Genomic DNA, 24220 nt, shown 5'->3' on the forward strand with positions numbered 1-24220 from the left:
GAGTATTGTGTCTACCTAGTTTTTAAAACTGAACCTTTTTGCCATATATAATGTTTGCAATGCGTAAAACACTGGGTTCAGAGGGAACTAAGTGCAAAAAAATCCCAGAAATGAGGCTTGGGAGTGCACATCTCCCATCTTCTCCCCAAAGAACCGCTCAAAACCTTCAAGCATCCAACATTTTTTTTCCTTTAGAATATTTTGATTTATTATAGAGTAAGTCGCCTTATTCTCTCTCCTGGATTATTTTTTTTTAACTTGGTCCCATACTATTCTATAGGTTGACAATTCAATAGAGAGAGCAGGTAGATACAAATAAGCGAAGTAACTTACGCTTGGAATGTTATCATTGTTGCAGATTGCCTCTTGAAGTAACCGGTCTCGGATTTCCCAAGCAAATATTGAAGGACACTCACGCTTGAATTGGGCTATCCGTTGAACGACGTCGTCAGTGGCTACTCTCGGCTTGGATCCCCCAATTGCTCGTGGTCGAATCGAACCAGTTTCGTAGTACCTGCAGGAGATTTGCCGGGAGAATTCATTCGCTCTGTCGGGTAAGGACAAGTGTCAAAGTTCTCAAATCCTTTTCCCGAAAAAGGATCCAAGCAATTTGATTTTTAAGTAATAGAACTTAAGTTCATATTAAATTGGACAGATTTTGGTTCCAAAGGATAGAAGCAGCTAAGGTATTGCTAATTGTAAAATCTGGCAATACCCAAGTATTGTGAACAATATTGCTTGGACTTTATTTATAAGACCTATCACTTGGACGTTTTTTCAAATTGCCTCAGAGTTATACGAATAATGGCGAAGTCATCACTTGGCGTGTATAATATACGTCCACGTTTTTCTTTTTTTTCTTTTTTTTTACTATTCGCTTACGCGTGACTGAAAGAGATTTCTAAGAAAAGGAATGCCACTGCTACATACCATTAGATGATGTAAATTTGATTTCGTCCTTCTTCCTGGATCCTTTATCCGGTAGATTTGTGTTGTCAGTATGTTTAGACACCTTTCAGCGTGAATTTATCTTTATGAATGAAAATTTTGTTGTTGTTTTCTTTGCTAATATATTGTTTTTGTTAACTCGACGGGTTATCAACAAATTTGTTATTTTCGCACTGGAAGGCGTCTAAACAGACTAATAACCTAAATCCTGATTATAAAGAGTAAAGAGCAAATCGTGTTTTTAGAAAAATAATCTGCGTCAAAAGTATCTTGCTTTTCTGCCCCAAATGAATAAGAATTATTAAGCTTAAAGGTACATTTCAAAAGTTATTGGGGAAGGTAAATTTGCATAATTTCAGAAAGGGGGGGGGGGGGTAACACCTCAAGCAGAAGTTAACTGATCTTTCCAAATTCCACTTTAGACCCTAGATATCGACACCCCTTAACTATAGAAGTCATCAAATTAAGCCCTTAGTATAAAATACGAAATTTTATATTTTTGTGTCAAAATTGCTTAGCCAAATTTAGTCCAAAAAGTGAAACGCTGAGAAGGCAGCAGTTTCCCTTATATAAAATAATTTGTTGTTTATTTTCAGCCTTAGTGTTGCTCTTTACTTTCATTTAGAAAAACTCGTATTTAAATTTAACATTGATAAGAAACAAGTGATTTTGATAGCGAAGTCAAAAATGTTCTAAAAGTAATAAAAAGAGCGAAACCACAAAACAGCACTCACTATTCTAAAATTTAGGAAGTATAAAAAAAACCTAATCAAAGTTGATTGTTGGTTAGAGATGTTCCGATTTAATCAGTCATAGGTTAAACCGAACCAAAAATTGTAAACTATTAAACGATCAAATTTAAATTATAATTCCTGTTAGTCCTATTAGTCCTATATAATTCCTATTAGTATGGTGTTTGTAATTCCTGAAAAATAATATTCTCTAAGAATTGCCTAAGATCTGTCAGAAAGTAATAAGAATGCATCTCAAAGGGTATTCATTCGAACCATTACACCAATTCACGAGAACGTTGGAGGGGGGGGCAAAATGTTTTTTTTATAAATCTAGATGGATGGGCAATTTTATTTTGTTCGAAGTTCGTCAATAAAAATTCCGATAAAGGGTATTTTTCAGTGAAAATACTTAAAAAAAAGGAGTTTTTGAAATTTTGAGATCTTTCAAAATCACCCAAGAATTCTTTTTTTTTTCTGTCAGATCTCCACGAATTATCACGTAGAAACCATGTCTTGTACCATTTGAGTTCTTAAGAATTTATTTTATAAAAATCAACCCCAATTCTGCGTTTTTGTCAGATGTAGCAGTTGATAGTATTTTTAGCGTAGCAAATTGTTTATATTCCAGTGCAATCCAGAAGCATCAAAGCATTCTTGTCTTATAACTATCTCACTTCTTTCAATTTTCAGCTTTTTTGGTGCATTCTTTGTAATTTGTATGGTTGGTCGTTGAATTTTTCATCGGTTAGCAACCATGACTAGAGGTGGGGGAATATTCTTTTTCATCAATGGGTAGTCTCCCTTGCCCATGCAAGGGATATTCCTACAGAAGCATGACTATGCAGTAGATCAAGATCCATTAAAGAAATCGTTCTTACTTTCTCACTCACTTTCTGAATACAGCGTCAGACACGTCCTTTCACTTTGGGAGTGCTGTTATGATTCTCCAGCTTCTTTATAAACTAGTTTGTGTACATTTTTTTTTATTTGTTTCATTGAAATCAAACATCTATTTTAGAAAGTTTCATTACGTTGTTATTTTTTTTACTTCGCGTTCGGTGAAGTTTATTGTAATTACTGCAATTATTTTTTTTCAAAATCCTTAAGGATTTTGTCAAAATCCAATGCGTGTGAAGATAGCATAGAAATTGAAAAAAAACGATGTTAAGATGCGTTCTGTTAAGCTTATTGCAATAATTTTTTTTCAATTTTTATGCTATGTTCAGTCGCGTAGGATTGGAAAAAAAATATTTGCAATAATTGCACTAAGTCGGGTTAGTCTCGAACTCGAGTTATGCGCACTACCTATTAGCTCTTGAAACATTATTTTATCTTATTAAACGACAATATCTCCTCTAGTTCCAATTAGACAAAGAGCTATGTCTGTTTGAAGATTAATTCATAACTCTGAAGAAGTTACAGAGCGTGCACAAAAGACCTGACACTTAAGACTTGCTACAGCAGTTATTTCCAAGAACTTGGCTTTTTGCAAAGTTTCCAAAGAATCTTTTAATGGGAGGCAGAGATTTTGGGAAAAGTGGTTGCGACAAACTGCAGATGAAAAGTATGCTTTCCGGCTTAAAAAGGTTACTGATTTGACTCCTAGCAAATTAATTATGTAAGGGCTACAAATGGAAGGACAATGTTATTTTGAGCACAAATATAAACGCCAGCTATGTATTACATCAGAAACTAGTTTTTCCCAAATGCTCACAATTTTCTTAGAAGCGAAATTCGTGGAAAACATATATATATATATATATATATATATATATATATATATATATATATATTAACATTATAGTAAACGAAATTCTTCATTGATATGCTTCATGAGTATTGCCTATCCCAATTATTTTATTTTTCTAAGCGAGCTTCGAGTAAAGGTCACGGATGCTGCTGAACATAGCAAGTTATTGGTAATGCATCCAATGGTTATTGCTTGTTATGATAACATACAAGAACCTTACCTTAGACCCTCCTGTACCTCCAGAGGCACCAAGTGTATGGATAAGGATTCTCCAGTATTCACGATATTCTGATGTTACCACCTCATCTCTCCACTTGGGTTGCAGAAGAATATTAAAAGACCGAAGATCTGATTGTATACGCGGCATATGGGATCATATACGGTATATGCCGCACGGTGGTATATGCGGCACTGGTATGTACCGCAAATGGGATATGGGACAGATGATCACATGTGATTATTATGTTCGTAAAGACATTTTAGTTGCCCACCTAAGCATTTTTAGTTGCTTTGTCAAGAGAATTATTGAGCTATAAAATTTAAATTCTAGTATGGACAACCATATAAATTTCACAACGCAACAGCAACAACTGCGTAAATTGTTGTTTAGATTTATTCTAAGCCTCATAACAGTAATGAACACAATTCTATGTGAACATAATTGCAATTTAAATTTCCCATAGACGCAATTTCCGAATATTGCCCGTCGCAACATTTTTTTTTCTATTTGAACCTAGATTAAGATTTGGTGGTTAATAACTTAATAAAGATTATGAATCACTGCATTGGGCCAGCAAAAAAGAAGAAAAATACAACTATGCGAATTACCTCTAAGAAATATAACACTGCCTAAGATCTTGAAGGCTTAAGAGTAAAGTAGATAAGAAAGCTCCATGGACATTACAACCTTTATCAAACCGACTTTCTAAAGACAACTTTAATTAAATCGTAAAACTAATAACTGTTACCATATTTAGATATAAACACAATTTTCAACAGCAAAAATTTAAATTTACTAGGGGAGGTATCTACCCCCCTCCCTACAATAGCAGAAATATACACGATGTGTAAAATAATGTAATGATGGGAAAAGTAAAAAGCTTCTATGGCAAAAAACCTTGTCTAAAATTCACCCTAATCTCCTGGAAAATGTTGTAGTCTTACCCCCTCCCGTGCTTAAGAACTTTAGCGGGTACCCTTGAATCAAGTACATTATCGCTTTTTATGACTGTCCAATGTCGATACACAAGGTAGGTGTTTTACAAGAATTTTATTCTCACCATTCTTTTTTACTTCATACTTTAAGCTTGATTGCCCTAAGCAATATATTGAACCCTTTACATAAAAAGGAAGAAAGTTGATTTTCCTATTTATTCTAGAACCTTAGACAAATTATAAGGATTTCGGCAAAATATTGGAAGGGAACGTTTTTATTGCAGGAATAAAAGGATTCACGATCAATAAATAGAAACATATTTTATTTTACCTTCCAAGAATCTTGGAGACACATCCGTTGGAGACCTGAAGAATTCGAGATATATCACATGGCCGGGCGCCAGAATGGGCAAGCTCCACGATTTTTTGCCTTGTAGAATCAGGTAAAGGACGTCCACTCACAAAAACACCACCAAGTTGGTTAACTCCGCTATGACCTGGAAAATCCGTCAGGTCACCTTGCAATGAAAAGATACTATGTAAGCAACCTAATTTGTAAACTAGATCAATTTTATATAAATATATAGCCTAACTAGAAAGTAAATAATTCTCGGAAAATTAAAAACAGTATGTAGCAATTTTTTTAAGGTGTGGTAGATCACCTTAGAAAGCTTATCTAAATTTCGTATCGTTACAAGAACGCTAATGGCAAAATTGGTTATATTTAGTAAGTCAATTAAAGTTGGGAAAGTCCATATGCATTATGCATCTTTTGCATAAAGGATGTATATATTATTTAAAATATATTGTACACTATTCAGCTTTTTACTTCGAAGTTATTTTTTTCATTATTATTAAAACATTAAAAGTTTTTATTCATTACTGTATTTTGCGGAGTTTAAAGTTAATCAGTGCAAAAATTATATTTTCATTTGGTTTAGTATATTTTTTTTCCTATCGGGAGATGTCCAAACTCCCTTTAAGGTTTTTTTTTTAACGATTTATACTAATGAACAATAGATAAAGAACTTCGTCCATAGTAAGCGACAAACTGAAAAAAAAGTTTTCCAACTATGTAATTTCTATATAATTTCAAATTTTTTATTTACTTCTGAATTAATCTAGTTTCTGGAAGGGGGAGAGATAAGTAGTTTCTCTATATAGTGTCATAAAAAAGCTATTTTCATTCTTTTTGTTACTTCTGGATATAGCTTAATTAGTCGGCTGGGTCATAATTCTGACCGTTGTCAAGGAAAATTTACAGAAAAACTGTCTCTAAATCCTCCTCTTCTCTGTAGGCAACCATGTGAACAATTTTACATCCATAATTTTTTTTTTTTTTTTTTAACATTGCATTCAAAATACCACTACTAATTCCAACAATTCACTGCACCACCAAGCCCCCTGAAGCCAACACTCCTACACACGCTCCTCCACAATCCCAATATATTCGAAGCCTCCCTCTTTACACCCTCCAAAAAAGTTCCTATTTTCATTAAATCTTTCCTTGAGAGATCCTCCCACCCTTTTCGGGGACGTCATGCTTTCAGTTTGGCTCTAGACGGTTGGCCGACAAGGATAATCTTTGGCAATCTGTCATCCTTCATCCGCAAAACTTGCCCTAGTCACTTTATCCTTTCATTGAGTATAGCCCTTAAAAAAGATAGAACAACAATTTTCGTACAGCTTACTGTTTGAGAAACGGTCAGTCAGTCGCTTACCCAAAACAATTCATTGGAAATTTTCCTGGAAAATTTGTAGCACATCCTCTTCCATTTTTTAGAGTGCACACGCTTCAGAACCATGCTTGACCACTGCCATCATTGTAGCTTCCAATAGTCTAATCTTGGCTCAGAGACACATCTTCCTATTCTTCAACACCTTTTTCAAATTTGAAGAAAATACACTGGGCTTTGGCTATTCTACTTTTAATCTTCACTACAATAACCGTCTTTACTAATAATTACTACCCAGGTAAATGAAGCAGTCCCCTTGATCGATTTTCTCGTTTCTCAACATCACGTCTTCACCTTCACTTATTCCCAGTCTTAGCGACTTAGTCTTCATAATATTAATTTTCAAACCTATTCTTGCGCTATGAACATGCATAACCTCTAAAGGTTCTTTCAGTTTACTAACATTTTCATATAGGATACTTGAGTTATCGGTATAATCTAAGTCAAGGAGAGTTTTACTTCCCCATTTGATTTCGTGTTCTTCCATTGCATTTGCTGTACCCCATAGGACAAAGTCCATCAAAACGATCCATATAAGTCGGGATATATTATAACCCTGCCTAACTTCTAATTTAATACGAAACAAGATACTAGTCTCATATCCTTCCTTAAACACAGCAATGTTAATCTCGTACATACCACATTCAACATATCTTTTCAATATGGGGGGGTATCAACCCCTAGTCCAAGTATATTCCTTGTAGCTTGAAACCTCTGTTATAAGGCTAACTGATATTCTGAATTTAACCATGTTATTTTCATCAGCATCAATTTTCTAGGAGTATTTTCCATTATCTCTTTAAATTAAAGATACAATTTCACAGACTAACAACTTTTGATTGGTAAACTTAGCGAATTTACACGTTTAGAGTCGACATAAAAGTAGGTTCTTTTGATTTGTTTAATAACATCTTTTGATTTATGGTAACCTTGCGCAGCGCTGGGTTGATTGAGTAAGTACTTTACTGTCAATAAAAGTACAGGGAGCCCGGCTTTGCTACCGGGCTCCCTGTACTATATATATATATATATACACACACACACACACACATATATATATATATATATATATATATATATATATATATATATATATATATATATATGTGTCTTCTGGCAAAAAATACAAAATTCCACATTTTTGTAAATAGGAGCTTGAAACTTCTACAGTAGGGTTCTCTGATAAGCTGAATCTGATGGTGTGATTTTCGTTAAGATTCTATGACTTTTAGTGGTTGTTTCCCCCTATTCTCTCAGGCAAATTTTCTCAGGCTCGTAACTTTTGATGGAACGACCAAGCTTGATGAAACTTGTATATCTAAAATCAGCATTAAAATGCAATTCTTTTTATGTAACTACCGGTGTCAAAATTCCGTTTTTCAGATACTACGTCTTTCCAAAATACAAAATAAAAAAAGCTTGGAAACAACTTCTGGGTGTTGTCAAGTTTTTCTTCCCATTATGGAAATCTAAATTATCACTGGAGCTTATTTGCAATGTCTGAAAACAATTGTTTAAGAAGGTCTCATAGACTAAGAAAAAAGAACCTAGCAGCGTCAAAAGCTTAACATGGAAATAGAAAGGACAGGCGCCACGGAAAACTGATCCAAGAAATTAGTTGCGCTCCGATGCGTCGATTCTTTAGTCGTTTTAGCGCAGGGACAAAATCATTCTGTCGGATTTGCATCAGATTAAAACCGGGACACCAATTGGGACCTGGGGGAACCATTAAATCGATACCTGACATCATCAAAAGCTTAATCCGACATCAGAGAATGAAAAGTGGTTTACATCGTCCAAGTTCGAAGTGACACAAACAACGCGCTTTGAAATTTGTAAGTTTTGGCAAACAATTCAAAAGGACAAATAATATTAAAAGCAGGTAGGCAGGTGAATGAATGGATTAGCCGGACTGGGTGAAAGACCTACAAAAAGTAGATAACAACACATTGGTGACAAAATTTATCAATAACAGAAAGGGTTTTATACTCATTGAATATACTTTTGTCAAAGGATTTAAACATAAGAATAAGGAATGCGAAAACAGTGATATATAGAAAAGATATTAAATTTATTGAAAGCCTATCATAATTTCATATGAAAACAGAAAATAATAACTTTGTATAAGCTTTGTATAAGTTGTCGATGTCTTGTGTAGGTTTTTTGTCAAGAAAAACAGATCATTTTGACTATTGACGAAAATGTTTCAGATTGGGTCAGTCTTAAAATAAATACTATCAGATTTATCGTCAAATGTAATTATTTTTATCTTTCACAAGGTTCTCATTATTTATACCTCAAGAAACACTGTCTTTTGTATTAGTTTTGTTGATAATCGAGACTGGTGACAGACCAAACGGTAGCATACGATAATAGCAATCCTTTTATTTTTAATTTCCATTCTTTGTTTTCCTTACAAAAAAAAAAACTATGGCAGGATATATGAGTGTTATTATGAAATTCCTATTTAAATTAAAAACGCAGAAAAGCGTACTAATTGCGGTGCATAATATTGTGTGACTGTTGCAGTCAACTTCAGACTAACTATTCTAGAGAGCAGAACAGTTTTCAAAAAAAGGTCTAATAAAAAAAAAAGTTTGTCTTTTCTTCAAGTCAACATTTAGTTACCCACGAAAATACTGGTCTTTCACGGCTAAACAGCTTTTCCAGTTATGGATACGAAACAAAAATATCTTTCTGAAAATTGATATTTTGCGCCATCACTCTCGTCATTTTCAGTTCAAATGGACTAATGCTATGAATGATAAGAAACCCTTAAAACTTACTTTGAACGAGAGTATGCATTTAGATTAAGACGATTTTGCTTCTCAACCTCTCAATCGTCAACGCACTCCAATCGTATTTTATTTCAGAATTATATAAGAATACATGAAGTAATTCCCTTTCTAATAAGAAAAAAGTGTTACATCGAGAAATGGCAATTTTCAAGGGTAGTTTACTAGTGGCATCAATTCACAAAATTTATGGGGCAGAAAATGAGTGGGGATTTAAACATCTAGATCTCAAAATTAGGGGGAGGTCAAATTTGTTGTATTTTTAAGTTTTTCAATGAAAATACCAAACAAGACATTTTTAAATGGAAATGCCTCGAAAAAGTGTTTAACGAAAATCAAAATGAAAAAGCTACAAGGGGTATATACTCTCCCCTGCCCCCTCCCAACTGACAACACTTCGCTTTATAGCCTAACTCAAAGTGATTGGTAGTTATGCAACGGATTATATATCAGGAATTTTCAGTTTACTTCTATATTTATATGTCCATATACTCCTTGGAAGGAAATTATTCAGATAGCTTGATTATTGAGTTTAAAAATTTACGTTCAGGGTCAATCAGCTAAGAAAAAGATGCTGAAATGCTGGTTAAGATCGCTTCAAGTGAGAGTAACTAACCAAAGTAGTCAGCTTTTATTGCAAAATTAATGGATCTTTTGGTTGATGAAAATAAATTTATAGAAAACCCGTTAATGGAATAAATAAAGAATTTTAAAAACCAACGCTGGAGGTTTTTGAGATGGGACTCAATTCTTGGCTAGTTTCTCCCACCTTCACAAAATATTCAACTTACTCTCCATGGGAACACCAGCAAGAAACAAAGGTTAGTCGTCATGTGGATTCTAACTTCTACTTTCTTAAGACAAAAGACTGACAAGGGAACATACCAGGGTCTTGCAAAATGTTTGCTCCCATTTTTTTTCTATGGAGCTTTGAAGTCATATTCCTGACTTTCTGGCTTAAATCAACCATCTCGATTCTTCAAAAGGTAATGATGAGTGCTGATACAACATTCGGTTTTCTCAAATGACTTAAGTATGAAAAACAACTTTTTTAAATCTTTAATGCTGCGCGATTGGAAAAATATAAACAGTAAAGTTTTAGTTGAGTTTGGTTGTCACTGCCTTTTTTTATTATCTTGCACCTTTTTTTATGAATAATTTCAAATCTTTAGTTCTTAGTTTAATGAAAAAAAATGTTTTACTCATAGTCAGTTTGTTAAACTAGGCCAAAAAAACAAACAATAATGCAAATTATATTTGTCCTAATGAAAAAACATCCTAATTGTCCTAAACAATTGTATTACCTTCGTGAAAAAACTGTCTGTTCGAGTGGCGTTACTTCTAAAGAGTCGCAGTGGACATGCATTTCCTTTTTTATATAACCATTCTGCAACATGAAATTTTGAAAATTTGCTATAATAACTTATCATCTGTGTAAATTAAACCCATCATCCTCCTTTTAACTTATTCTGTACGATAAATCTATTTTATTTATTAATCTGGCATTTTAGAGTACCCATGTTTTTTTTTTTCAAGAACTAAATAATAAGGCAAAAGAGTAAGTACTTAACAAGCCTATAAAACAGCTATCAAACAGTTCGTGGTAACGAACTATAGTAAGGAGCGATCCGGCTCAATAGTAACCAAAACTCTAAAAAATTGAATTTTGATATCAATAGCTACATCAAAAGAATCGCATTTTAATGCTGATTTTAAATATATAAGTTTCATCAAGTTTAGTCTTACCCATCAAAAGTTACGAGCCTGAGAAAATTTGCCTTATTTAGGAAAATAGGGGGAAACACCCCCTAAAAGTCGTAGGATCTTAACGAAAATGAAACCATCAGATTCAGCGTATTAGAGAACCCTACTGTAGAAGTTTCAAGCTCCTATCTACAAAAATGTGGAATTTTGTATTTTTTGCCAGAAGACAAATCATGGGTGCGTGTTTATTTGTTTTTTTTTTTTTTTGTTTTTTTTCCCCAGGGGTCATCGTATCGACCAAGTGGTCCTAGAATGTCGCAAGAGGTCTCATTCTAACGGAAATGAAAAGTTCTAGTGCCCTTTTTAAGTGACCAAAAAATTGGAGGGCACCTAGGCCCCCTCCCACGCTCATTTTTTCCCAAAGTCAACGGATCAAAATTTTGAGATAGCCATTTTGTTCAACATAGTCGAAAACCATAATAACTATGTCTTTGGGGATGACTTACTCCCCCACAGTCCCTGGGGGAGGGGCTGCAAGTTACAAACTTCGACCAGTGTTTACATATAATAATGGTTATTGGGAAATGTACAGACGTTTTCAGGGGGATTTTTTTGGTTTTGGGGGTAGGGTTGAGGGGAGGGGGCTATGTGGGAGGATCTTTCCTTGGAGAAATAGGTCATGGGGGAAGAAAAATTCAATGAAAAGGGCACAGGGCGCAGGACGAATCTGGTCACGTTAGAAAAAATCGTCAAATTCAGAGCTTAATATACAATGCTGGGTGTTCAGAGCCTCTCTATTATGGAGTATAATTTGAAAATAAAACAACTATACGAGCGATAAAACATATATACCACAACCATAACTCAACGACGAAAGAACTGCTAAGAGATAACACAACTATAAAGCGAAAACAGGTGAAAACTAACGGGAAAATAAACGAACTAAGAGGTGGAAGGGGCCCAGAGAAAAAATATAATCCTTTTCCAATTTTGAGCCTAACTTCCGCAAAGGAGCAATTATGTCAGAAGCCCCGAAATACCGAATTATTTTCTTTCAAACAGTTCGTGGTAACGAACTGTAGTAAGGAACGACCCGGCTCAATAGCAACCAAAACTCTAAAAAATGGGGTTTTGATATCAATAGCTACATCAAAAGAATTGCATTTTAATGCTAATTTTAAATATATAAGTTTAATCAAGTTTAGTCTTACCCATCAAAAGTTACGAGCCTGAGAAAATTTGCCTTATTTTAAAAAATAGGGGGAAACAACCCCTAAAAGTCATAGAATCTTAACGATCTTAACGAAAATCACACCATCAGATTCAGCGTATCAGAGAACTCTATTGTATAAGTTTCGAGCTCCTATCTACAAAAATGTGGAATTTCGTATTTTTTGCCAGAAGACAAATCACGGGTGCGTGTTTATTTGTTTGTTTTTTTTCCCCAGGGGTCATCGTATCGACCAAGTGGTGCTAGAATGTCACAAGAGGGCTCATTCTAACGGAAATGAAAAGTTCTAGTGCCCTTTTTAAGTGACCCAAAAAATTGGAGCGCACCTAGGCCCCCTCCCACGCTCATTTTTCTCCAAAGTCAACGGATCAAAATTTTGAGATAGCCATTTTGTTTTGCATAGTCAAAAACCATAATAACTATGTCTTTGGGAATGACTTACTCCCCCACAGTCCCTGGGGGAGGGGCTGCAAGTTACAAACTTCGGCCAGTGTTTACATATAATAATGGTTACTGAGAAGTGAACAGCGTTTTCAGGGATTTTTTTTTGGTTTTGGGGGTGGGGTTGAGGGAAGGGAGCTATGTGGGAGGATCTTTCCTTGGAGAAATATGTCATGGGGGATCAGAAATTCAATGAAAAGGGCGCAGGATTTTCTAAAATTACTATAAAAAAACAATGAAAAAATAAACATGGAAAAGTTTTTTCAATTGAAAGCAAGGAGTAGCATTGAAACTTAAAACGAAAAGAGATTATTACGAATATGAGGGGTTCTAAAAATACTTTAGCATAAAGAGCGAGGTATTTAGGAGGAGATAAATACCTCGCTTTTTATGCTATAGTATTTTTAGTAATTTCAACTATTTACTCTACGGCCTCTCAGATTCAGGGGTCATTCTTAAAGAATTGGGACAAAACTAACAATTTAGTGCAAAGAGCGAGGTATTAACGAGGGTATAAACCCCCTCATATACATAATAAAAATTTTAGAATATAAAAGTTTGTTACGTAAGCTAATTCTTAAGTTACGTATATTTTTTACTAATAAAAACATTCGTTAAAAATTAAAATTTATAGTTGCCTTTTTATGTAACCGAAAAATTGTAGGGCAACTAGGCTTTCTCCACCCCTTATTTCTCAAAATCGTCTGATCAAAACTAAGAGAAAGCCATTTAGCCAAAAAAGGAATTAATATGCAAATTTCATTTTAATAATTTATGTGTATAGAGCCAAAATCAAACATGCATTAATTCAAAAACGTTCAGGAATTACATAAAAAAAAACAGTTTTTTTAACTGAAAGTAAGGAGCGACATTAAAACTTAAAACGAACAGAAATTACTCCGTATATGAAATGGGTTGTCCCTTCCATAATCCCTTGCTCTTTACGCTAAAGTTTGACTCTTTGCCAAAATTCTGCTTTTTAAAACAATTAAAAACTTTAGCGTAAAGAGCAAGGCATTGCGGAGGGGACAACCCATTTCATATACGGAGTAATTTCTGTTCGTTTTAAGTTTTAATGTCGCTCCTTACTTTCAGTTAAAAAAAACTAGTTTTTTTTTATGTAATTAATTCAAGAAACCACAGTTGTTGCTTGTAACTGACAAATAAATCTAACAATTCTTTTCTTTTGTTGAGAGAGGAGCAGTGGCAGTTCTGACCTCTCTTAAGCCCGGGGCAAAATATCAATTAGCCCTCCTCTGTCTTCCATAAAATTTTCAGGCCAAATTTGAACAATATTTTAATTTAATAATCAAACTATTTTCAATTAATTGATTAATTAATAATTTATTTTATTTTTCTATTTACTATTTAATTATTTAAGGTAATATTAATTATTTTTGCTTAATTATTTTATTGATTATTATTCAATTACTTTTATTTTTAAATTATTTTACTAACTATTTAATAATTTATTAATTATCTTCATTAACTAACTGCGCCCTCCAATTTATTTTAATGAAAATAGAATTTCAAAAATTACAAAATGATTATAACCGTTGATAATTTATTCAAAATATTGCACCCCTAAAATTCATGTAGCTAGGACAAGTTCCCCCTCTGCCCCTCCCCCCTCTGGAAATGAAGGCTTCCACTGCGATCTAGTTTTCCCAAAGATTTACGTAAACTGCAAGCTCAAACATTCTTCGAAAAAAGTTCAACCCTCCCCACTTCCAAGAACAGTTTGTGAAATGGTGCATTTTAAATAATGTCAAACTTCAAAACAATTAACTGCATGGAAACTAGCACCGATAAACTTGACGCGAGAATTTGAAGCAAAACCACCGCATGAATCGGGAGACGTGCATCCATCATTAGAGTGAAAACCAGACCTTAGACTATGGAATTCAACGTGAAATTTTACAAAGCGACTAAGGTCTCAGAAACCAACTTTATAACTACGGTAGGCCTTGCACATTTAACTTTTATCAAACGGCTGAAGAACATGGGTCAATCTCTTGACAAAGCTCCGATCAGCTATTCTGTCTTTAATGGTATAATAAATATCAAACCAAAAATCCTTGGGAAACTAGCTTGCGTCAAACTGAACAATGGCTTATCTGACATCCCTTTTGACTTGTGCACACAATAGGTGAGGGTGTTGGAGTACAAGTAGCCCGAAACCCTTTTCATCAGTACAACCCCCTACTTGTGGTGAGAGCTATCGATTATGAATGGTAGTCATGTTTCACTAGATTGTCAACATATGTATCACGTCGGTTGGCTTTTGAGCAAAATGCCGAAGAAAAGCCTGATTCTTCTAAAGGCCGTACGGTACCGATCAGTGATAGCCTTCATTTATCGAGCTAAAAAGTACGAAGTGATCATACTTATGGATTGAAGCATAGACTGTAGGCGTAATGAATATCTTTAGCGTATTTTTTCCCGTTGAAATATCATTTCATATTTTCAATAAAAAAATTTTTTATGGAATGTGTAAAAACATAAGTTCTTTCATGTCAACCTCTTCCAACTTTAAAAAGATATTCACAAGCGTTATTTACATCATTATCTTTCGTGCCACAGCCGGGAACGTGAAATGAGAATTGCATACATTGTTTTTACACTTTCCGGTTAATTGTGAGATCAAGTGATTTTATTTGATGATTCTTACAATCAAATTCAAACCTTAAGATCTACATATAAATATCGATACCCAGAATTGGGCCAATTCCAGATCAGTTCGAGAAAAATACCTCATCGTCATACGTCTCAGATTGCAGACTGAATAATAATAATAATAATAAAATAACTAGTTTTCATGAAAGCAAAGAGTGACATAAAAATTAAAACGAATGTAAATTACCGGGTACATTAGGGCGGTCCTCCCCCTATATTCAAAACTTATGCAATTACCTAACTGAAAGCTTTTCTGGGTGCAACAAAAATTGTTATTTGTGGTTTTATATAACCTTGTTTTATTTATAATTTGCTTCTAATCTTAAGTATATTTAACGCAAATAATTCATTGCATGTCACTTTCTTGCTTGTCACCCAATAAATCTCTATCTTTAAATGTGTCATTTTTTAAACAAGTAGGCGTACATGGCATGTTCCGTTGTGCTGAAGAGTGAACACTTGAGTCATTTGTTTTTTTTTTCTTATAGTGATGGTGATTGTATTGGTTGTATCAGCAAGTTAGGGGTAAAAGAAAAAACACAAGCACCTCAAATACTAAATTTCTGACCCGCTTTACTCTGTCACTCCTTACATATGTTACAAATAAAAATTACAAAATTACAGCTACCACTAGCTATGTAAAATTACTAGCTATGTTGAAATTTGAGGTTTAAAGACTTATTGTGTTTCGGTAAAAAAAAAAAGGTCAAGCAATAATTTACATGATCACAGCTATGCCAAAAATAAGATAAAATAGCGTATTTTACTTATTTAAGTCAATGACAAAGCTACTGCATTTGGCTCTCAAAACACAGTCGAGACTACTTGCCAAAAACGTTCACCTATTTTTTTTTCTACTGCTATTTCATATAAGTCTACCCAAAGTCTGCCAGCTTTAAGCGATCTTTGTCCAATTTTTGAATAAAAAAAAATAGAAGTATTGATTACATAGAAAAAGGTCTTTTGAAAAAATGTACCGATACGATTCTAAACTGCCACCTCTCCTCCAAGATACCAGGAATGGCATGGTACCTATTTATGTCTCGACCCACAATTGGTTGAGAAAACTGTGCTCTCTGTTCTGAACAAGCGCTACTAAATTTTTCCACGCATTGTCCTACAAAAATAATTGCCCTCATAACTTAACATAGATTTGGCACTGAAAACTTTAAAATGAGTTTATCTTAAGCATTTCGTGTTCGATCTTATTGGGGTTTATATTAGTAAGTACATTAAGCACAAGGTCTATTGTTTCCCAGTGTATTTTATTACTGAAATGCGTTTGTTTATGCTGATTTTTTCATTGTCACAATACAAATGTCTAAGTTTACGTCTACCATTAACTATGAATCTATGACCGACTGGCAGTTCAGTCATAGCCTGTCGGACCACAGGTACAGAAAAATACAAAAAAAACGTAGCATGCACTCTTTTGTGAGGAATTAAATAAAAAAAAACAAGTTTTTAAAATGAAAGTAAGGAGCGATATTAAAACGAACAGAAATTACTCCGTATATGAAAGAGGCTTTCCCTTCTCAACGCCCCGCTCTTTACGCCAAAGTTCGTTAAAGTTCGTTAAGATTCTATGACTTTTAGGGGGTGTTTTCCCCTATTTTCTAAAATAACGCAAATTTTCTCAGGCTCGTAACTTTTGATGGGTAAGACTAAACTTGATGAAACTTATATATTCAAAATCAGCATTAAAATACGATTCTTTTGATGTAGCTATTGGTACCAAATTTTTTAGAGTTTTGGTTATTATTGAGCCGGGTCGCTCCTTACTACAGTTCGTTACCACGAACTGTTTGATTAGAGATAAATTCTTTGCATCGGAAAACCGCTAGTTATGAATTAACAGAGAAACGTTAGTAAAAAAAGACCATCATTATTCTATTATTTCAAAACTGATTTGGTAAATAATTTCCATTCTTTCCTCTTTATTAAATACGAAAAACTAGTTTTTTCCACTGAAAGTAAGGAGCGTCATTAAAACTTAAAATGAACATAAATTATTTCATTTTTGCGTACCCTTTCCTCAGTCCTCGAACTCGCGCTAAAGTCTTAAAGGCCTTTAAGAAACACTTTTCATTCAAGTTCATTGGCCCTGTTTTAAAGAGGTGTGACGAAAAGTCAAAATTTAACGTAAAGACTAAGATTCGAGGGGAGGGGTAGCCCCCCCCCCCCTCAGATGCAGAACAAAATTTGTTCGTTTGAAGTTTAATGCTGCTATATACTTTCAGTTGAAAAAAAACAACTAATATTTGCTTATTTATTTTCGACCATTTATCAAATCATGGGGAGAAATTCCCCTCCCTCCCGGAAGGAGACTGCATAAAAATTTTCATTACTCACAGAAAATTATTCCCGTACCCCCACCCCTCAAGAAGTCCCCCCTAAAAGAGCTTATATTTCCCAGTAACAAATATAATATGTGAACAATGGGAAAATTGTGTAAGCTACAGCTCTTTCCCCAGGGGCTATGGGGGATCTTGTCATCCCCAAAGATATAGTTATTGGACCTTTCAACTGTATTGAATTAAATGGCTATCTCGAAATTTTGTTATGATTTCTTGATACACTGGCTCGATTCGATCACCCCTGGAAAAAAAAAAACAAGCATATGACCCTAACCTTTCTTTTGGCAAAAAAAAAATCACATTTTTGTAGATAGGTAATTGAAACCTCTTAAGTAGAGTTCTCTGAAATGCCGAATCTGATGGTATGATTTTCATCTGTATTAATTGCCCTTTCGTTTACCGCTTTATCTTTTAGGGGTGCTTCTCCTATTTCGAAAATAAGGCGAACTTTCTTAGGCTTGTAGCTTTTGATGGGTAAGATTAAACGTAGTGAATTTACATATTTAGAATCATCATAAAAAACCAATTCTTTTGATTATCTACTGTTATCAAAATTCTGCTTTCTAGAGTTCCGATTACTATTTGGTCAAGTAGCTACTTATTTACAGTTTACTCGATATTTAAGGAAAAAAGAATTCAAATTCGGAGAGATTTTGAGCTTGTATAAGAATTAATGACTCATTTTTGAGATAAACAAAATTGGAATTTTAAAATAAAACTTTTAACATCATAAGGCTTACGACCTTGCCTGTGTTTGTGCCACAATGAGAGAGGCCCGAATAAGGCATAAGATATTATAAGTAACTATGCCCCCTCTTTGTTCTCTCGAGAAAACAAATTCCTGAAGGCTTCAACTCGATGCTGTGAGACAAAATAAGGCGAGCTAACTAAATTGCTAGGTTTGAAAAAAACCATTTATAAAGAGAAAATACAAAAGAATATACGCTTACTATTTGCAAGAAAACAAGTAAAGTATGGGGCTCGAATGCACGACCTCGAGATTTAGAGTTTCACAGACCCTATTTTCTGTTGTTTGAGCTAGCGAGGCGTTTTAGATGGTTTCACCCTTTTGTTGTATCTATATATAAAATTAATGCGTAACATCTAGAGTTACCAACACAGCCAATTATATAGGTTGATTATAATTTATTGAAGCGACTTCTTTTTCCCCCGGAAATATCAATACCTTGGTTTAGAATAACGGAAAAATCATTCTAACTTCTTTTTTGTCTTCGTTTCTTTACGGCCAATGTTTTATTATATGCTATAAATGCTTTAATAATTAAATTAATTTTTTTTTATTAAATAATAAATGCTTTAAGAAATGTCAACATTATAGAATCTTCAAGCAGATTCGTTTTCAGAGAATTGATCCGTCTTCAAGAGCAAAATTGTTAATAATTATCTTCAACAACTTTATCACATTTCTCAATTAATAATAATCTGATGAAAAATAATCCAGTAGCAATTGATTATTATTGAAAGTCTCATAAAATCGTTGCATGTTTGCATCAGACAAAAGATAATTTCAAATCCTTTCAAACAAGACAAAGCCAAGACATCAAAGATGGTCAGCAGTTAGTGGAAAGGAATTTGAGTCGTCGAAATCTGAAACCAATGTACATTACTACCCAAACAAAATCTTATTAAATTCGGCCTTTTTGTGAGGATTATATAATTTAAAACCTGGCTTTTGGAAACCTGTTTCGAAATTTAAAATCAAAAACAAGGGGCTTTACACTAGGTTTCAGCGTGTAAACTAGAGACCAGGAACGGGGATCAAAGAAGAGGTACCAACATAGGGAGAGAGACGAACCGGGTTTTTTCTTCTCCTTTCTTAAATGACAAGGAATTTTGGGATAATCAGTAAGATTTGACATTTTTCTGGGAAAACAACCCTTTTATTCAAAATCTTACTCCCTTATTAAGTAACTTTTAGGCTAGGCTAGTGCTTTTCTCCTAACCGGGATATATTTTTTCAGGAAACCCGCACAAAGGTACGGGCGTAAAACCAAAGACAGAGTAAGAGACACAGGAGGTAGGGCGGGAGGCAAAGAAGACTCAGTGGGAGCCAAATGGTCATGTACACAGATCACTGACAGTGTACAACCCCTTGACTGGAGCCTGTAGATAAGCTGATATGAAATGGAAACCAGTGAAAAGTGATACTTTTCCCCCGTGCTGTAAGCGTCAGCTTCTCTTTGAGTTAATGGCTCTGTGATAATCTTACGGTTTGTCAGTTGCTATTTAAAGTGGGAAATCGCAGCTTTCAAAAGAAGCAAGAAAAAATGAAAAAATAAAGTGATTTAAAATTCTTAGAGCATGAGTGCATGTAGTCAACAAAGTATTTGGGTTAATTTTCACATGGCCTGAGGTTTTAGACCATAGAATATAAAGTCCGTATGATTTTACATTCAAAAAGGAAATAAAGCAATGTAAGCTCTTGTGACTTTTCCAGGATCGATAACTGGGAAGGGTTATGGGGGACAATTGCCTTCCTAGATCCCTTCAAGATTTTGAATAATAACTTTTTTTGGGCATTTTCATTGAAAAGCCGAAAAAAACAACGGAATAGCCCCCTAGATTTGAAAAATGTATTATTTTTTTTGTATCATCCTTGAAAAAATTTAAACAAATTCTTTTCCTTCCGCTGTACATCTTTGAGAATGGTCATCCCTAAAGTTCCCCTTAACCTCGATATGGACTTCTAGTTATGGCTATCAAAATGGAGAGCTCAAATAAGTGCGATGTAATTCCTTTAAAAATTTGTTGCTCCCTGAAATGTTTCAAATGCAAGGGTAATAAGACTAAATTCTGGAAAAAAAGACAGTAAATTTGCTCCGACACATTAGGTAGCCCTCCCCTTGGAAAAAATGGTCAGTTACACTCATGTTTATGTCCCTTTTAAGTTCATGAATCAAATATTCTGAAACGTACGTGGTGCGACGTCCCCTGTGAACAGAAACTAGTAACCAAAAATTAATATATATTTACGTTGGAATACCGCAGAAATTACAATCGTAATGTTTTCAATACTATCTTTTCAATACTATTTAAATAAAAAGCTACTGTTGACACTGTAGTTATGAAAACCAAACATTTTCACTGCGATTTCAGGAATTCTTAAAAAAAATTCCCTGTGTAGTAAGGATTTTTATCCCACATTACTTATCCAGGGGCATACTTTGCTATGCGAATGAAGGGGGCCGACTGCCCAAAGACTCCCGTCCCCACTAAAATTCATCGTCCTCAAAAATCTTGTCGAAACTAAGATATACCTACATAATTCAAGCATCCACAGATACAGAATAGTTTTCTTTAGTATACCTTTGCCTTTATGGTACTACATGGCTAATTTTTTACTTTTCACTATCATTTTCACTTGACTTGGGAAAATCGACTCCAACTTTGCCCCGCCCCCAGGATTTTGACGAAATTACGCCACTGTAGTTATCTTTGTTATTTTAGCACATGAAGTATGTGCTACCAAGGCTGTATCCAGGGGGGGTAGACGGTCTGAAACTTTTGTTCGACTCATAAAAATGCAACAAAAATGCATGGGGTATAAACAATTTTTGATACATTTTAAAAGTATTTTTGTCACCTCCCCCCTCCATCGAACCAAAATTCTGGATAAGTACTTGTACTGAATGAGTAGTAGTAGACTGTGTATGAGTAGGCAGAACTTTTTTTTATTTGAGACATAATTTATTCACAAAAAAAATCAGCAAAAAGCAAGGAGCCGAGTAACCTGGTAACAACTTACATCCACATCAGTGCATTTAGGTTCCCATTTCACAAAAAAAAATATATATCAAACATATTGAACATATAGAACTACTGGAGAAGAGAAAAAAATTACAATTTATAAAACTGCAGGCAATGGTGTCTCAACTGCTCACGGAAGCCAGACCTTTCAACAATAGTTGAAATAATATAAGATGGTGTCTGAGACCACAGCACTAAAAGAATATGACGAGCAGAGGAAGTAGACCTCGCAGAAACTTAGGCTGAACACCAACGTACGGTATATTGGCATTCGGGCTTGTGAGTGTTTGATGTTTTCTTTTTATGTGCGTGTGTGTGTGTATGTGTTTTACTTGTACTTGTTGGGAGAAGTGGAATTTACAAATAACTGCTGCAAAATTTGAAGATGAGCAACCAAGTTGAGATTGCATAACAACTGTTTACGAAATTCCACGTTTCTAGTTTCACTGTTAGAGCTTCAGCAAGCGGAACGAATAATTTGATATGATCCACTTGGTGTTGGTCAGGTCGCACCAGGAGAAAAAAAAGCAATTGATATGTCGCCGACTACACTTAATATTTCTTAGCATATTGAAATTGAACTAACCAGCCTTTTATCGTTTAGCTAGAATATCGGCTCCCATTGCATAGTAAAATTGTGGGAGGAGGGGATTGAGCAAATAGAAAAGAATTGACAAATTACATGAAGCTTTTGTGAAAATTCGTAGATGACACTTCTGGGAAAATAACAAATGTAATTTACGGATCTAGAAGTGCTGAAATTTCCTTTATAACTGTAACAGCTCAAATATTTTCAGATTTTGTCATTGCCCAGAAATTGTAGCTTGATCACTATCAAGAAATATTAGAGGCATCTTGGTCGTAGTAGAACAATTTTTTGGTTTAGTTGATGTTTGTAAAGTCTAATCTTGAGTGAAATTTCAATCAGTGTTGAGGACTGAATTTGTCATTTCCTTACGAGGAGTTAGCAACTTAACCAATTCCAGAGATGTTATTAGCTAAAACTTCACCTAAACTTAGGCTACTTCACATTTTTTTAAGCTTCTGACAGCCAGTTACATACGTATAATTTTTTCCACAGAAAGTAATATTTTTTCTTTGGAGGAGGGGGGTATCAAAAATAAACTTATTTGATTATTTAAATGAGAAGTGCCCATAAATTCGAAGAAATTTAGGATTTCGGTGGACCCGTGTCCGTATTGATGACATTGTGAACAGCACTTCTATTTTCAAATGTTGCTAGCAATTGTTTTCATTCGTAGGATGGATGAAGCAAAAATGAAGAGACAAGGATTGATGAGCAGTGGTTTTTTTTTTTTTTTTTTACAAAACAATTCTTCAACACAAACCAGTAGCTTTTTTGGTTAATTGACGAGAAGTAGAACACTATCTAGGGGCATCAATTAGGGTGGAGCCAATTGCCCCCTGTATTTTTATCCCCCCCCCCTAGAGTTTTATAAATGTCTTTCTTCTAGTATTTTTATTGAAAAAGGTTCTTTTTTAGTATTTTCATTGAACAAATCGGAAAAACAACATAATTACTCCACTAGATTTTAAGATAGGCTATTTACCCCCTCCTTCCATTTTCGTGAATCGACGTTCCTGAGACAATATGACTTTTTTATTGCTGTTTTGTGAATTATTAGGTTTTCTATTATTTAATGATTATACAGCGTTTAGCTTCATTTTAATCGGCTCTTTATTTTACTTTGTTTTACTAGATTCTGTTCATTTGCTCATTTCGATTGATTGCTATAACGATACATCAAAAAGGAAAAAGGGACATTCGATTATAGAAAGGTATCCCGACTGAAGTAATTTTCTGAAACGTGAATGTTTTTGTTAATCTCTTTTGGATGTTTGTAAATGCATATTTCACATTAGAAAGCATTATCCGTTTGGTTTGGTTCATACGTCAAGTTTACACTATTTTTTTCAGTGATTGATTTAAATGATGCTTAATCATTTTTTAAATTTTGCTAAAACTATTTTTAAATGTGTGAGCGAGATGGTTCAACAACAAATATGTGCCCATTATCAGTACTATCTCTGTAAATGCCAGGCTCCAAGTACCCAGAAATAATTCCTTTCAATTTTTTTTCAAAATTAAAAGAGAAATCGAAAAAAAGAAGCAATTGTCCGTCTCAGCCACTAAAAATCAAAATATTTCATCTGCAAGTAAACAGAAAAAAACAACAAAAGAGGATATGATTCAAGAGGACGCGGACCCTTAGAATCATTTTACGAGCCTCAGCGTCGGCTGATCGTCACAAACTCAAAGGATTTGTTAACGAATTCTCCGTAGGGAATAACCATCATTGAGAGCTATTGAAAATATGTGGTTTGTCAAAGGAATTTGATTGAAAAGACGATGAAATATTATATCCTAAATGTTGGCAAGGCTGGCGATCAAAGGGGGTAGCACCACGGGTAACTCCCAAAGCTACTAAATTGCTCAATTAATATTTCCTTCGAGCGGATTTTTTAGAGTCTGCCCTTTCTGGAACTTTGAAAAGAAAATTTTGCATCGTTTAATCGAAAAAAAACAACAACAACAAAATTTACACTTTTTTATGATATGAGTTTCACTAAAACTGAATATCTATATCTTTAGTATAAAACAGAAGAATTTAAATGATTTTTCAAAGATTTCTGGGAAGTTAGGCGTCGGCTTTTAGTTTTCTATCATTTATTCGAGATCTCATATCCAGGCTCTACAAGTTATGACAAGACCGCCCAATCTATTCTAGATAGTTTGGTAACACAAATTAAAAAGGTTTACAATGGACGAGGTAGGTTGATCTTTTAAGAGTACACATCTCAAATACACCATATATGTTTATTGATCCTACTGCATGAACTGGTGATGTTCATAAAATCACTCGATGGTTCCTATATTTTTCTTTGTTATTGATACCATAAAAC

General features: G+C 34.2%; 1 protein-coding gene across 3 annotated transcripts in view; it reads right to left on the reverse strand.

Moving 5' to 3' along the window:
* LOC136039976 (paired box protein Pax-6-like) overlaps nucleotides 1–24220 on the reverse strand; it is a 54487-nt gene that overhangs the window by 27988 nt on the left and 2279 nt on the right. The window contains exons 2-3 of one of the 3 annotated variants that reach the window (XM_065724046.1): nucleotides 4919–5084; nucleotides 334–547 (exon numbers count right to left, since the gene is read on the reverse strand). In XM_065724046.1, coding sequence (XP_065580118.1) covers nucleotides 334–547; nucleotides 4919–5084 — 380 coding nt within the window. Of the gene's footprint in view, nucleotides 1–333; nucleotides 548–4918; nucleotides 5106–24220 lie in introns of all 3 variants that reach the window. The other 2 variants (XM_065724051.1, XM_065724039.1) reach the window with 2 other exon arrangements.

The sequence above is a fragment of the Artemia franciscana genome, chromosome 2, assembly GCF_032884065.1.
Source record: "Artemia franciscana chromosome 2, ASM3288406v1, whole genome shotgun sequence".
NCBI classification, from domain to species: Eukaryota; Metazoa; Arthropoda; class Branchiopoda; order Anostraca; family Artemiidae; genus Artemia; species Artemia franciscana.